Source organism: Muscardinus avellanarius (genome assembly GCF_963383645.1).
Source record: "Muscardinus avellanarius genome assembly, chromosome: 4".
NCBI classification, from domain to species: domain Eukaryota; kingdom Metazoa; phylum Chordata; class Mammalia; order Rodentia; family Gliridae; genus Muscardinus; species Muscardinus avellanarius.
In genome coordinates, this window is record NC_137789.1 from 77,291,241 (window position 1) to 77,305,645 (window position 14,405).

The 14,405-nt window shown below is 39.5% G+C and overlaps 1 protein-coding gene across 2 annotated transcripts in view; it reads left to right on the top strand.

Annotated features, from left to right (window-relative positions):
- CA8 (carbonic anhydrase 8) overlaps positions 1-13,317 on the top strand; it is a gene marked incomplete at both ends in the record, with an annotated part of 71,834 nt that extends 58,517 nt beyond the window's left edge. For both annotated transcript variants that reach the window (XM_080693871.1, XM_080693872.1), the window contains 4 exons: positions 2,988-3,050; positions 6,180-6,228; positions 7,829-7,941; positions 13,183-13,317. In XM_080693871.1, the coding sequence (XP_080549997.1) occupies positions 2,988-3,050; positions 6,180-6,228; positions 7,829-7,941; positions 13,183-13,317 (360 nt within the window). The remainder of the gene's footprint in view (positions 1-2,987; positions 3,051-6,179; positions 6,229-7,828; positions 7,942-13,182) is intronic.
- Positions 13,318-14,405: the final 1,088 nt, after the last annotated feature.

Below are 14,405 nucleotides of genomic sequence, written 5' to 3' on the forward strand. Positions count from 1 at the left end.
GAATTGAACCCCCCAGGGTCATTCTACCTGTGAGCTATACCCACAGCCATATTTTTTATTTATTTATTTTAATTTTAATTTTTTGTAGTACTGGGAATGGAACCCAGGGACATTTTACCTCCAAGTGACACCACCAGCACTATTTTTTTATTTTTTATTTTGAAACAGGGTCTCACTGAGTTGCAAAGGGCCTCAATAAGTAGCTGAGGCTGTCCACAAACCAAGATCCTCCTGTCTCAGCCTCCCAAATGCTGGGATTACAAGCGTGCACCAGCATGCTTGGGTCTATTTTTTATTTTGAAACAGGGTCTTACTAAATTGTAGAGGGCCTCACTAAGTAGCTGAGGCTGGCAACAAACCTACGATCCTCCCAGCCTCCCAAGTACTGGGATTTCAAGCATGTGTCACCATGCCTGGCTTGATTATAACTTTTTAATGTACAAATTTGACAAAGAAGAATAGGCAAATGACACTGATAGCTGGAGTTTGCTGTGGGATGTAAAATTTTGTCCATGAAGTAAAGAACTTTTATTGACAGGGGCCAATAATAGTTATTAAGTGCTACTATACATAAAAATTATATTGAGGCTGTACAATAGCACTCAGATTAAGAAGGATAGAGGATGACCTTAATTGAGTTATGACACATGAGGCTGTGTGCTAAATTCTTTGATTTAATCTTATCTTCAGTTCCATCTCTGTATCCTCTCCACAAGGACACAGAGGTTAAGTCAACTCTGCCAAGGTCAAATAGCTAAAAAGTGGCTGAATCACAATTAGAACCCAGCAGTAAGTCCAACCTAAGGAAGCTTGCTCCTCCATAAACCACTTCATTATATGGCCTTACAAGATTCAGAAGGGACTCTCTTCTGAGTTTATAATCTGACAGGAGATGCACAAAGTGGAACAAAAATAAACCATGACGAGGGGTCTAGGCATCAAGTGTTACCTCCAGGTTAAACCAGTGAAAAAAAGAGTCTGTGTATTTATTCTGAAGACTTGGTGAAGGCTTTTCTGCCTGAGCTCCAGGCTCCTACACTCATGGGGACATTTGCAGTGAGCTTGACTGCTCTTCCCTCTTTCCTCCCTACCCTCCCTTCTTCCTTCCTTCCTCTTCAGAAAATTTGATTTTCTATTTTTAGAGCCTATTACCAGAATTGGAAACACTTTGGAAATAATGAAAGTGTTGATTTCATTGAGCTGATTGACCCAGGTTTCTTGTCTCCCTTCTTCTCTTATCCCTTGCATATTTCACATTTGGGCAACACTGAAAGAAAGAGAGAATCTGTGCATGTTGACAGCCACTCCAGCTTATAGATCATTCTCCAAAAATGTATGTGCAAGAGAAAAAACTAAGGGCTAACAATGATTGTTTATCTGAGGTAATAAGTGATCTTCCCTGTTGTTCTGTACATTGCCATGGACCACTGGAAGCCGGTTAAAAAATAAGAAGTAGATTGCACTTACAAGTTATAAGATAAGGTCACGGACACTAAATAGCAAAAACAATGTTCAGGTCTCAAATTTCTTTGGAGTATTTTTTACACTAAAATATGCAATACTCCTAAACAGAAGAAAAGCATGTTCTTGTTTATTGAAGAATAAAAAGGTAGCTATAGAATCATGACCAGTGATAATTGAAAAATGTCTTAATTTTGAGAACTTTAACATATAAAATCACATGTCCACTTTTTTTTTTTTTTTTTTTTGGTGGTACTGGGGTTCTTGGAAACCCTTCTACCTCCGGGCTACCCTCCCAGACCTATTTTTTTTTTTTTGTGGTACTAGGGTTCCTGGAAACCCTTCTACTTCCAGGCTACACTCCCAGACACACACACACACACACACACACACACACACACACACACATATATATATATTTTTTTTTAATTTGGAAACAGGGTCTCTTAAGCCAGCGTGGCTGTCTTCAAACTTGCGTGATTCTCCTGTCTCTGCCTCCCAAGCGTGGGGATTACAAGCGTGTGCTACCACACCTGGCTCACATCCCCACCTTTTTAAAATACTTTTATTAGTGCATTGTGGTTATACATCATAGTGAGATTCAAAGTGTTATAATGCACACATCACTTGGTGTGTTTCCCTCCGTATCTTTTTTTTTTTTTTTTTTTTTGGTACTGGGAATGAAACCCAGGGTATTCTATCTCTGAGCTACACTCCCAGCCCTATTTTGAAACAGGGTCTCACTGAGTTGCAGAGGGCCTCACTAAGTAGCTGAGGCTATCTAGGAACCGCAGGATACCCTCCTGTCTCAGCCTCCCAAATGCTGGGATTATAAGCATGCGTCACCACGCCTGGCTCCCTTCATATCTTAATATATACATTTTTCCGAATTTCTTCAACTTTGAAAAAATATTTATAGCAATGATCTATAAATGCTAAATGTAAGAATACAAGAGTTTGGATATGTCATGACTAATTTTAATTAAAAATATCCTTAACATTTTTATGTAACAGTCTTTTATAATTTGTTATATGATGTATAGCACATGATGTGTGGGACCTATGCAGAGCAGGGTATATTTAGAATGGGTTCTTTTATTTTTGTGGGTCTGGAGATGGAACCCAGGGGCATTTGACCTCAAAGCTACATTTCCTGCCCTATTTTTTTATTCTTTATTTTGAAACAGGGTCTCACTAAGTTGAGGAAGGCCTTGCTAAGTAGATGAGGCTGTCCGCGAACCGCGATCCTTCAGTCTGAGCCTCCCAAATGTTGGGATTACAAGGGTGTGCCACCATTCCCGACTTAGAATGGGTTCTTGAGTATCATGGCTAATACTTTGTTGTACTAGCTGTGACAACTTTAATTACCTTTAGTAGGTAATTAATAGATGTTGGCTTGACCATAAATAGGTAATTTAACTTCCCAAGAAGGACATTCAGGCAAACTAGAACTTCTGATAGTTATTTTGAGTAAACGCTAACATTAAAAATATTGTGTCTTGTGGTTTATACTTTATGTATTTCAGATAGGGAAGGAGCATGTTGGTCTCAAGGCTGTGACTGAGATCCTCCAGGATATTCAGTATAAGGTAAGTGGTTAAAGTTAAATAAAAACACTGGTTGTTTAAGAGGTCCCCAAGAACACCTCGAGGCTTGATAATTCTCTAGAGAAACCGATAGGACTCAGAAATGCTGCTATATTTGTGGTTTATGACAGCGTAAGGTCACAGTTAAAAATTAGCAAATGAAAAAGCCACATAGAACTGAGGCTAAGTGAGACCAGGAACCAGCTTTCAGGTGTCCCCCTCCCAGGGAGCTCTCATGTAGATGGCTCCTAATTCTCCTAGCAAGGATGTGTCACAGTGCACACGAATGTTGCCAGCCAGAGAAGCTAATCTGAGCCTTGGAATCTAGGAATTTCATTAAGAGTTGGTAAAAAAACAAAACAAAACAAAACAAAACAAAAAACTCCATGTGGCTGGGCGTGGTGGCGCATGCTTGTAATCCCCGTGCTTGAGAGGCGGAGACAGGAGGATCGTGCGAAGCCAGCCTCGCTGGCTTAAGAGACCCTGTTTCCAAATAAAAATATAAAATAGGTCTTGGAGTATAGCCTGGAGGTAGAAGGGTTTCCAGGAACCCCAGTACCACCAAACACAAAACAAAACAAAAAAACCCCATGTGCCTGCCAACTGCCCTCAGCTCCTCAAACCCCAGGCCCCTCTCTCACACCCCAGCAAGGCCAAGCATCAAAAATTACCTTGTCAGGATAAACTTGTCTGGTCAGACAGGTGCTGCATGTCCCAAGGCCGCAGGCATACAATATCAGGAGTTCATGGTAAATACAGCAGGTCCCAAGGCCTGGGGCATGGGAAATACTCTCAAGGGGCAGAATATCCCCAGGTCTCAGGAGTTTTGGTCCAAGAGCCAGCTGAGGGCTAATCCTGAAGATAAGCCTTTATTTAGGATGTTCAGAAAATGAGCAACCTGAGTTAACCATCTGCTCAATCATTATAGGAAATCTGTGTAAAAGAAACCAATATAATTTTGAGAGTCAGATTAAAAGTACTTATGTAAAATAATCATAAAAATAATAGTAAAAATTACACATAATACATAAGATGATATCCCAGAGAGGGTGACTGAGATCAATATGGCCCTTAGTGATTGGGTCCAACAGTACTGAGAAGCCAAGCTCTTTTAGGAACAGGATCTTCTGGCCCATGCTGAGTAGAATCTTAGCAGCCTTGGGCAGGTGAGTAGTTTAGTCCTATATGGCTATTGGAGATTCAGAGCAGGAGCTGAACTTACTTGACATGGGATCCAAAGATACAAAGCCAGTTCTGAGACCAGTCTGGAGATGAAGGCTAATTACCTCTATCCTGGCATAGGGAAAGAACATGTGGGCCCGAAGGCTGTGACTGAGATCCTCCAGGATATTCAGTGTAAGCTAAGTCATTATGTAAAAGAAAATAGAAATATTAGTTGTATAAGAGGTCCCTGAGAGCCCCTCCAAGTGTCTTAAACCAGGCAGACTCTCCACTAAAGATCTGCTGAGCTGGCTCAGAATAAGCCCAGTTACTGAGAGAAGCCCAGACAAGTTGAAAGAATCTGGTGTCAAGGGGAAGAGGACATATTTTAACTAACATTTGTCAGTAGAAATGGGCTGAGAAAATTTCCCTCATTTCTTGAGCTAATAGGGGATCAGTCATTCTGTAATGGCTGATTGTACAGGAGACTGGGGAGAGGCAAGTGGGCCGGGTTCCTTAATGTGTAAAACAGTCCCAGTCAGAAAGAGAGGTACTTCTCACATTTTCCCTATGTCATCCATATTAATAGAGCAATCTTATAAGAAAACTCTGACATTGATAAGTGTGTCTGCCTCTAAGGCCTGAGCCACTTAAGGGCATGATTTAAAATACTGATTTTAAGTGTGAATCGTTGAATAAAGGCATAGATATTACTCTAGAAATTTAAATCTTGCTTTAAAAAAAGCTGATTGGAATAGAACATTCATATGTGAGTTTCAGATCTACCTTTCTGGATGGGAAGAACATTGAGAATAGTTTCTAGTGCTGAATTACCAAATCCACATGGGACAGAAATCACAAATTGAGTGCCAGGTTACAATGCCAAAACGATTAAGAATAGAGATCTAAACAGGTAAGAAGAAAGTCACTTAAAAAGAATGCTCTGAGCCAAGTGTTATATACCAAGCATTGAACCTATGCCTTGAGTGTGAGTGTTTTCTGGAAGCAGAAAACATAGTTGACACAGGATAGATGGAAACCAATTATAAATTCCACACTGGGAATGATAGGGAAAACTGAGCTGCAGTGGCACAGAAAGTATCTATAGACCCAGAGTAGAAGTATCTTGTTGAAAGCAATCATTTGTGCTCTAATGAGAAGACAGCATGATATACCCATCTAGGGGGCTTGTCAGCATTCTCACTGTGAGAATATTTTGCTGTGGCCCAAAATACTTGATGGCCACAGCTTAGAGGAAGGATGATTTATTTGATCACAGTTCTGGAGATTTCAGGGGTTCTGTTCATGTTAGGACAGGTGGAGAGTCTGTGGAGCTGAGGGCATGGTGTGGGGAGCAGAGAGAGGGAGAGGGAGAGGGAAAAGTGAAGAGAGAAAGTGAAAGGTAGCGAGTAGGAGACACGTGTGTGTGTGTGTGTGTGTGTGTGTGTGTGTGTGTGTGTGTGTGTGCAAGGGCTTTGCTCTTATATTACAAAAGCCAAAAGCAGAGAAAAAGAGAAAGAAAAAGAGGAACTTTATATATTCCCCAAGGCCACACTCCGAGGACCCATCATTAGCAACCAAACCTTACCTCTAACATGGCTGCCTTGTCTATGGGAGGTCTGGGGAGTATCCTAAATCAAAACAAAGTCCCAATGAGGCCATTTAAAAGACTTCAGTCTATATTTTTATCCCTAGTAACATTTTTATTAAAAAATTAGAAATTTTGAGCCGGGCGCGGTGGCGCATGCTTGTAATCCAGCATTTGGGCGGCTGATTCCGAAAGATCACGGTTCATGGACAGCCTCAGCTACTTAGGTCCTCTGCAACACAGTGAGACCCGGTTTCAAATAAAGGATAAATAATAGGGCAGGGGATGTAGCTCGGAGGTTGAATCCCCAGACCTGCAAAATAAAAAAATAAAAACTTAGAAATTTTACATTAGCATAGAATAAATTATTTTTTATTTTTCAGGGGAAGTCCAAAACAATACCCTGCTTTAATCCTAACACTTTATTACCAGGTAAGCACTTTCCTGAATTCATAAAATGAATTTGAAATATGGATATAAACATGCTGTTCTCAGAATACATGTACCTATATATTATTATTGAATACTTTTTTCAATTTGTATTTTCTGTAACACGTAGCAATTTGAGGCTACTGTAAATATAGGAATAAAAATTTTGAAGTAATAAAAAATACCTTGGTACTAGTTCCACTAATCCATGAAGAACTATTTTAGGATTGTCATTTATAAAAAACTTCTACCTTTTGTAATACACTTCTAAGATTGGTCAGTGAAGGACTTATTAATTTTTAAAGTAAAATAAATCTTATATCTAATTTTATAGTTACTTTATTATAAGTTCAAGGTGGTTTTATGTAAAATTTTGGTCTTCATATATCTCTGCCTAAGTAATTTTCCTTTTTTAGTATTTCTAACGAAACCAAATAGGTTGTTGTGTTGTACCATCTGTTCTACATTTATTGCTCTAAAGAAAACCAATTTCTATAAAATTTAAGCATTTACTTATATTTAATCTTAAATTCTTTTTTTGGGGGGGGTGGTACTGGGGGTGGAACCCAGAGGTTTTCTACCTCTGGGCTATACTCCGAGACCTTTTTTATATTTTATTTTGGAAACAGGGTCTCACTAAGTTGCTGAGAGCCTCACTAAGTAGCTGAGGCTGGCTTCGAACCTGTGCGATCCTCCTGTCTCAGCCTCCCAAGCGGGGGGATTACAAGCGTGTGCCACCACGCCTGGCATTAATCTTAAATTTGAATTCAGAGATAATTCAGATTTAATAAGAGTGATTTATTTCTTCCCATCTTACTTTACTATTTTCCTATTGAGGAAGGAATATAAAGGTGGTTAGACCCAAATGGTCAGAAATACAGGCTGTGAAGCTGGACTGCATGGCCTTACGGCTTGGTCCTGCCAGTTATTAGCTCAGTGGCTTTGGGAAAATTCCTAACTTTCTGTGATTTAGCTTCTGCATCTGAAAAATGGAACTAAGAAAGGCATCTGTTTCACTGGTTTGTTGTGAAAGCTAAGTGAATTGATGTATAATAACAATACCTAGCAGGTAGTTCAATAAATATTAGGCATAAATCAACAAGGTAAGTTCTCTAATAGTATAAAAATAGAAAATGAAAACATGGATATATTTTCTAAATTAAACTTTATAGATGTGATAGAAATGACTGTAAATAAAAAAAAGATTCATCATGTTTTTATCAGTTATGTTTTCTGTGATGATTATTTTAAGAATTCATATCTGTAATACCAGTACTTGGGAGGTTGAGACAGGAGGATTGCAGGTCCAAGGCCAGCCTCAACAACTTAGGCCCTCAGAAACTTAGTGAGACCCTGTTTCAAAATAAAGAATAAAATAGGGCTGAGGATGTAGTGCAGAGGTAGAATGCCCCTGGGCTCTACCACTCACACAAAAGAGTAATAAAAATAAAAATTAAAAAATAAAAAGGAAAACATATGTGACACCATTAAAATGATATCTTTCTGAGAAGCATCATTGGGGCATTTTGAAAATTGTTATTGGCATCTTCCAGATTACTGTTAATTAACTCACCTTATCTTGCCACGCCCTGTGGTCTCACAGACCCTCTGCTGCGGGATTACTGGGTGTACGAAGGCTCTCTCACTATCCCTCCTTGCAGTGAAGGTGTTACCTGGATATTATTCCGATATCCTTTAACTATATCCCAGCTACAGGTGAGTATGCTCTTATAAATCTTTCAGAGTGAAGCTCTGCCTTAAAGGTTAAATATTGTTTCTGTAAAAGGAAAATGTCTGTTTTGTGTTTGAGCTCCCTTTAGATCAGTCATACCTTTTCAGATCAAAGTTAAAAGTCTTGAGCCAGTGAAAGCAATGGAAAGGTCAAGGATGAACAGAACCAGGCACTCAGTTATGATCTGTATTTTAAAAGTTAGTTTTTACAGAGTAAATAGAAGTCACTGACAGAGCCAAGCTTCTGATTGTCTGGCTATTCCTTCATGCGGGTTTCCCGGGTGAAGAGAGGAGGGGTCTGGAAGTAATGTGAGAATGCTAATTACTTCTCCAAGTCACACCTGGGCTTCACTACAGCCCTCCTTGTGAGCACCCGAGTAGCCTGCATTCCCAGGGCCCAGGGAACTAGATAAAGTGCCCTGGAAGGTTTTGGATTATTCTTGGGCTTCACTCTGTCACCCACTCAGGCCTCATGCTTCACATAGGTGCTTTAAGTGCTAGTTCAAGTTGGCGCAGTGGTAACACCTGTAATCCTGGCTATTTGGGAGGCTGAGGTGAGAAAATCACTTGAGCCAAGGAATTTGAGAGTAGCTTGGGCAACATGGCAGGATGCTGTTCTGAAAACAAAAACAAAAATAGATAAACATGGAGGGCGGTACCTGAGTGAATTGCCACTGGGATGGTGGCTGGTAGAACATGAGGCAGCATTGCTGTAATGTGTTTAAACAATGACTTGGAAGGGTCTGGAGATGTAGCTAAGTGGTAGAGCAATTCCCTAGCTTGTACAAGGTCCTGGGTTAGATCCTCAGCACCACAAAATAAATTAAAAATAAATAAATAAATAAATAAATAAAAGAAAAATAAGAGAAAGAAAGAAAAGAATAAACAATGATTTGAAACGTGGCCAGTCAGAACTGAAATGTGTTGGAAGTGTGTAACATATAGTGAGGGACAAAGGGTTAATATGAAAATAAGAATGTAAAATGCCTCATCAGTGACTTTTTATGGACTTTGTGCTAAAATGATTGTATTTTAGGTATATTGGGTTAAACATGCTCTTTGAATTAATTTCACCTGCCCCTTCTGACTTTTTATTATGACTACTAGGAAGTTTAAAGTGACATATGTGGTTCACATTGTGTTCCCACTGGGCAGAGATGGACGAGAGCCATCCGTCACCTTCAGAATCTAAGCATTGGCCTTAGTGCACTGACCTGAGTCACACGTGGACTTATGAAGCGCTCGTTCTCAACGTGTGATCCCCACGATAGAAATGCAAGTTGCTGGCTGCTACTTCACACCTCCTGGATTTTATGTCGGTGTGAAACAATTGTTACCACAAGTCACTAAATTTTGAGGTTTACCTTTTACAGTAGGTACTGTCCTTGCCTTTAAATATCAACTGTAGACAGTATTAGTGCAAGCCTTTATGTATTAATTACAAACCTTTAAATTTACTCTCCTTCACCTTACTAACTTCTAATATTTTTCAGAAATTATTCACTAAGCCTCTCAGTCTGGGCGGAGTGCCTTCCATATGAGTTTCTGGAACATATTACTTATCATAATTATAGCTGTGTATGTAATCATCTCCCTCCCCAACTCTATAGTAAAGCTTTTGAGAAAAAAGACTGTGATTTAATCTTTGCATCCTCTGTACCCAACTGACACTCAGGAATAGTTTCTTAAAAGAACTTATAAATGAATGATGTTTTGTCATATATAAAATATGAAATTCCAAAAGTAATGAATGTTGATAAAATAAAGAAAGAAAGAGAGGAAAGGCTGAATGGGAAACTTTAAAAATTCAGCTCTCTGCTTTTATGAGCTTAACTCTTTTATATTCCACATATTAGTGAGATCATGAAGTATTTGTCTTCTTGAATACCCTTTCGGGTATAGAACCAAAGGGATAGAAGCCAGTATCTTAAAGAGAGATCTACACTCCCATGTTCATTTTAGTCAAGACATAGAAACACGAAAATGTCGATAAGTGGATAATTGCATAAAAAGCACAGACTTTTATGTACTATGTTTCTTTTAAATGAGTCACATGAAATATAAGTTAATCTATTAAAAAATGGTCATAGGAACTTGGGACTTGTAAAAGTTAATTTGAACCAGACTGCAAGCTCTGGAAATTATCCCTTTTGAATGCATTTATAAAGAAAGCAGTTTTCAAGCTGAACTTTAGTGAATAACCTGGTTTATCAGTCACTTTCTTAGATCAGCTGGGATGCATCTCTGAGTCAAGAGAACAGTGGCTATTCAGTCTAATACCTTCAGAAGGCAAGGACTTCTCCCTGGAGTGTTGAACCTCTGTCCATTCTCTTTCACACACTCTCTCTGTTTCTGTCTCTCTCTCTCATTGTCTCATAAATTGGTTAAAAACAAACACCATGTTTAAGTAGAGTAGCCTAAAATGTATGCAATTCAGCATTCTTCTGTATGTAGTGATGGTCTCTGCAGGGCCCTGACATTTGAGTGTGCTGCAGACTTTCATCCTGAGATGTCATCCTGCCACCCCCCAAGCCCCTCTCTTCACTGTGGGCTGATTCAGTATGCACTTGAAACCGTTTGAAGTGACTAAAGGGTTTAGAGGGGTGGTTACTTCAGAAAAACTGGCATTTCAGAAAGATGTGTTTTTGCTTCCATCTCTGTTGATGTTTGAAGTCTTCAAAGTGTTGCTGTGATTAGAGAAAAATATTTCTTGTGGAATAGTTTTCTCACAAGCACAGTGATTTGAGGCTGGCTGTTGATTCAGACTGTCTCTTTCACAAGTTGTTTTCAGGGAATGTGCTTCAGGCCGGGGCCTGGGGCTTGAAGGATGTATCTTCAGTTTGGATTATGTAAGTATAAAGCTAACTTACCTTTAAAATAAGCTTGGAATCAATAAAATGTGGAGTAGTTCTCTAAGTGTGTTTAGGCGAATAGGTTTCTAGTCCACATTGCTCATCAGTGACCCTGCCCTAGATTCTGGCTGCAGTATTACCTATTCTTCAGTATGAATGCTAGGGGAGATACCATTATGTTTTCTCAGTGAATTGCTTTGTTATAAGTTGTAACTAAATATTTATCTCAAAATGCTAAAATTTTGACAAGAAGTTGAGTGATAAGAGGGCTTCTATTTATCAAACATTTCCTATGTGCTTGGAATGATGCCAAGTCATTTTTATGGATATTCTTATTTCTTTGTCATCTTTGTGGGTATTTTTTCCAGTAATTTCGTTACACACAGGTGGAAACTGAGGCTTAAAGAGGCAGCATCACTTGGTCATTGAGGTCACAAGTGGCAGAGCCAGGACAAAAACCAGCCTTTGAATACAAAGCCAGTGTCTTCATCATCATATTTTGCTTTTTAATAAAGCATGGGATTCTCTGACCAACCAGGTTCTTTCTACTCTATACTTAGGGAAAACTTAAAATTAAATAATAATAGGGGATTCTCATGAAGTCTCATTCTAGAAAATTTCCAGCTGCTACAAGCAATAAGTGCAATCCACATTCCCACTTGAAGACTAGAAAGGTCTCCTGGCTCACACATTGCTTATCAGACTGGATTTGCTATATAAACACAACATTTAGGCAGTATGAAAACAAACAAACAGGACAATTCATGTTGGGTCAGAGTTATCCCACCTAGGGAAATCAATCAGTATTTGGAGACATGGAAAAATGAAACCTTAGAAACCAGATTTGTAACCTGGCCTCTATTTTACCAAGCCATTTATATTTTTCCCCCTGGCTTTGTATCCCAACTTGGATGGGAGTAAAATGAATTAGAATCTTGTGAGATTCAACATTTTTGGAGTCCTCACCTTTGGTAAATGCATACATAAAAATTTGTTTATTATTTAGAGGTTCCCCGTAAAGTTTAAGCTTTATAGAACCCCCAAATTAACTGATCACTAGCATTATTTTCTCCTTATGAAAGGCAGAATTCTTTGGCTATGTTATATTAAGAACCTCTGTAGATGGAATCTTGACATGCAATGGTGAACTGTTGGTGGATTAATGCTGTTCAAATCACATTTGCTAAATAATCTGAAATGTATGCAGGATATAGGTCATACTGATTTGACAGAATTTTCAAAGTAATTATGGAGCTAAAAGAGAACAGGTGGACCTAGAATTGTCAGACTTCTGTCACTGGATAATTAGATTTTTTTTTCTAGCTTTTATTTGCTTTTACTGTGACAATATAGCATTTTTTTTTTTTTTTTGTGGTACTGGGGATGGAACCCAGGGGCATTTTACCTCTGAGCCACACCCCCACCTCTATTTTTTATTCTTTATTTTGAAACAGGGTCTCACTAAATTGTGGAGGGCATCATTAAGTAGCTGAGGCTGGCTGCGAACCGGGATCCTCCTGTCTCAGCCTCCCAAATGCTGGGACTACAAGCCTGCACCACCACACCTGGCAAAACATAGCAGTTTAATGAAGTAATGTGATAATCTCTGTAGGTTGATCAGCTCATGGTGGGAGTGAGTCTCAGAAATGTTCATCACATTTTTTCTTTTACTTAAATACTTCTCAGAGTCTTATGTGGTAGTTAGTAGGCTTTGGGTTCTCAAGAGTCTCAGACTTAGCAAATTAGAGAAAATGTAAACTGTAGTGCAGCTGATGTGATATGTCCCTCTGGAATCTGGGAACCTTTCACATATAACAAGGAAACCACAGGACCTGAAGAGGCAGTGAGAAAGGGAGGTGAATTTGAGAATAGTTTTGGTAAAAGAGGAAATTGTGCTCAAACTTTTGGAAGATCCAAAGTCTTCTTTGAATCTCTTTCTCCAAACAGCTAGATAAGCAGAGAAGAAAGTCTTCTGACAAAGGAACACTTTAATTAATAAGTCAGACAGCTCCTCAGTATTGCCATACAATAACATCAGAATATGTTAACTAAGAATATCTTGGGGAACATTCAGGAACACATATTCATTTGTTTACTCTTTCTGTTTGTGTTATAGATAGGCACAAAAGCTTTATGTGAAAGGTGTATTGTTTTTGCATTAATGAGTACAGTAGGCTTTTTTGGGTACTGAAGTTGTCTGGATACCTTGAGCTCTTACAAGGACTTTGTGTAATGTTGGTCTCAGGTCTGTAAGAATTAAGTCTGATCTTCTTTTGAAGTTTAATTTTTATTTTATATTATTGTAATGTATGTATACTTTAATTTATAAAGTCCCAATTTTGTTTGTAACTGCTCTGATTTTGTTTTTTTTCAGATAGAAGAGTTTCGAAGGCTGAGAACACACGTTAAGGGGGCAGAACTTGTGGAAGGCTGTGATGGGATCTTGGGAGACAACTTTCGGCCCACTCAGCCACTTAGTGACAGAGTCATAAGAGCTGCATTTCAGTAGCAAAGAGAGCAGGACTAGCCCATCTTCATCAGGGTATGTGCAGACTAAGTAAGGAAAATGGGTGCACAGTTACCTAAACCTAATGTCCTAAAGTCGCTGTGATGGTCAACCTGCTGGGAGGTGAAGTCAGGAGAATTACAGGCTTGTGGTCAGCCTCAGCTACTTAGTGAGGCCCTCTGCAACTTAGTGAGACCTTGTTTCAGACTAATGAATAAAAAATAGGACTGGGGGTATAGCTCGGAGTTTCCATCTCCAGTACCGCAAAAACAAAACCAAAAAACAAAAAAGAAATCTCTTTGATGGGCAAGGTGCTAGATATGGTGGCTCAGACCCCAGAATAGGAGTACTGGACATGGAGGGGTTCATGTATAAAAAGTAAAAAGAGCAGGTAGTACCTAGTGATGCACTGGGAGAGGGTAGAATGAGATGGAGAAGTGCTGAGGTTTGGGACTTAGGAAAGAGTGGATAGCAGGCCACTGAGTGACAGTGGGAAAGCCAGGGGTAGGATCTAAAGGGGGTGGAAAGGTACAGAGATGAATCAGAGCACAGTGAGAGAGAGATGGCGTCCACCACAACAGTGAGCTTGTGGGGAAGGGCGTTGGAATTTCAAAGGTGGAGATCTGACTTGTCCTGGCTGAAATGTACTTAGCATAGATGATCTATGTATATGCAGCATTCTAATGCATCTGGTGGGATTGCCTCATTCAGTGTTAATAAAACATTATGTGAGGCTTTATAGGGGAAGTAACCAAGTCACAGGGAAGTCAGGTAATAGTCCAAAATAATGCAGTTCTGGAGCAGCAGAGATGGAAACCTCTTCCCCTTGGCTTGACGGCATAGCCTCGTTTCTCAGCCACCATGTGCGCAGAGGTCAAGTGGGGTCCCCACCCTGCTGGTCAGGGAGGCTGGAGACACTCTGTCCTGGCTACATGCACTCTTTCAGTTAAAGGCTGCAGACAGAGAGGGAGTGGGGTTGGGGAAGCCTGATTTCATGTTTTTTTGAAACAAAAGAAATACTGGAACTTGAGCATGTAAATAGAGAAAGGCTGTTTCTTGGAGAGGAGAATCCTAGTGGTGAAGTTTCTGAA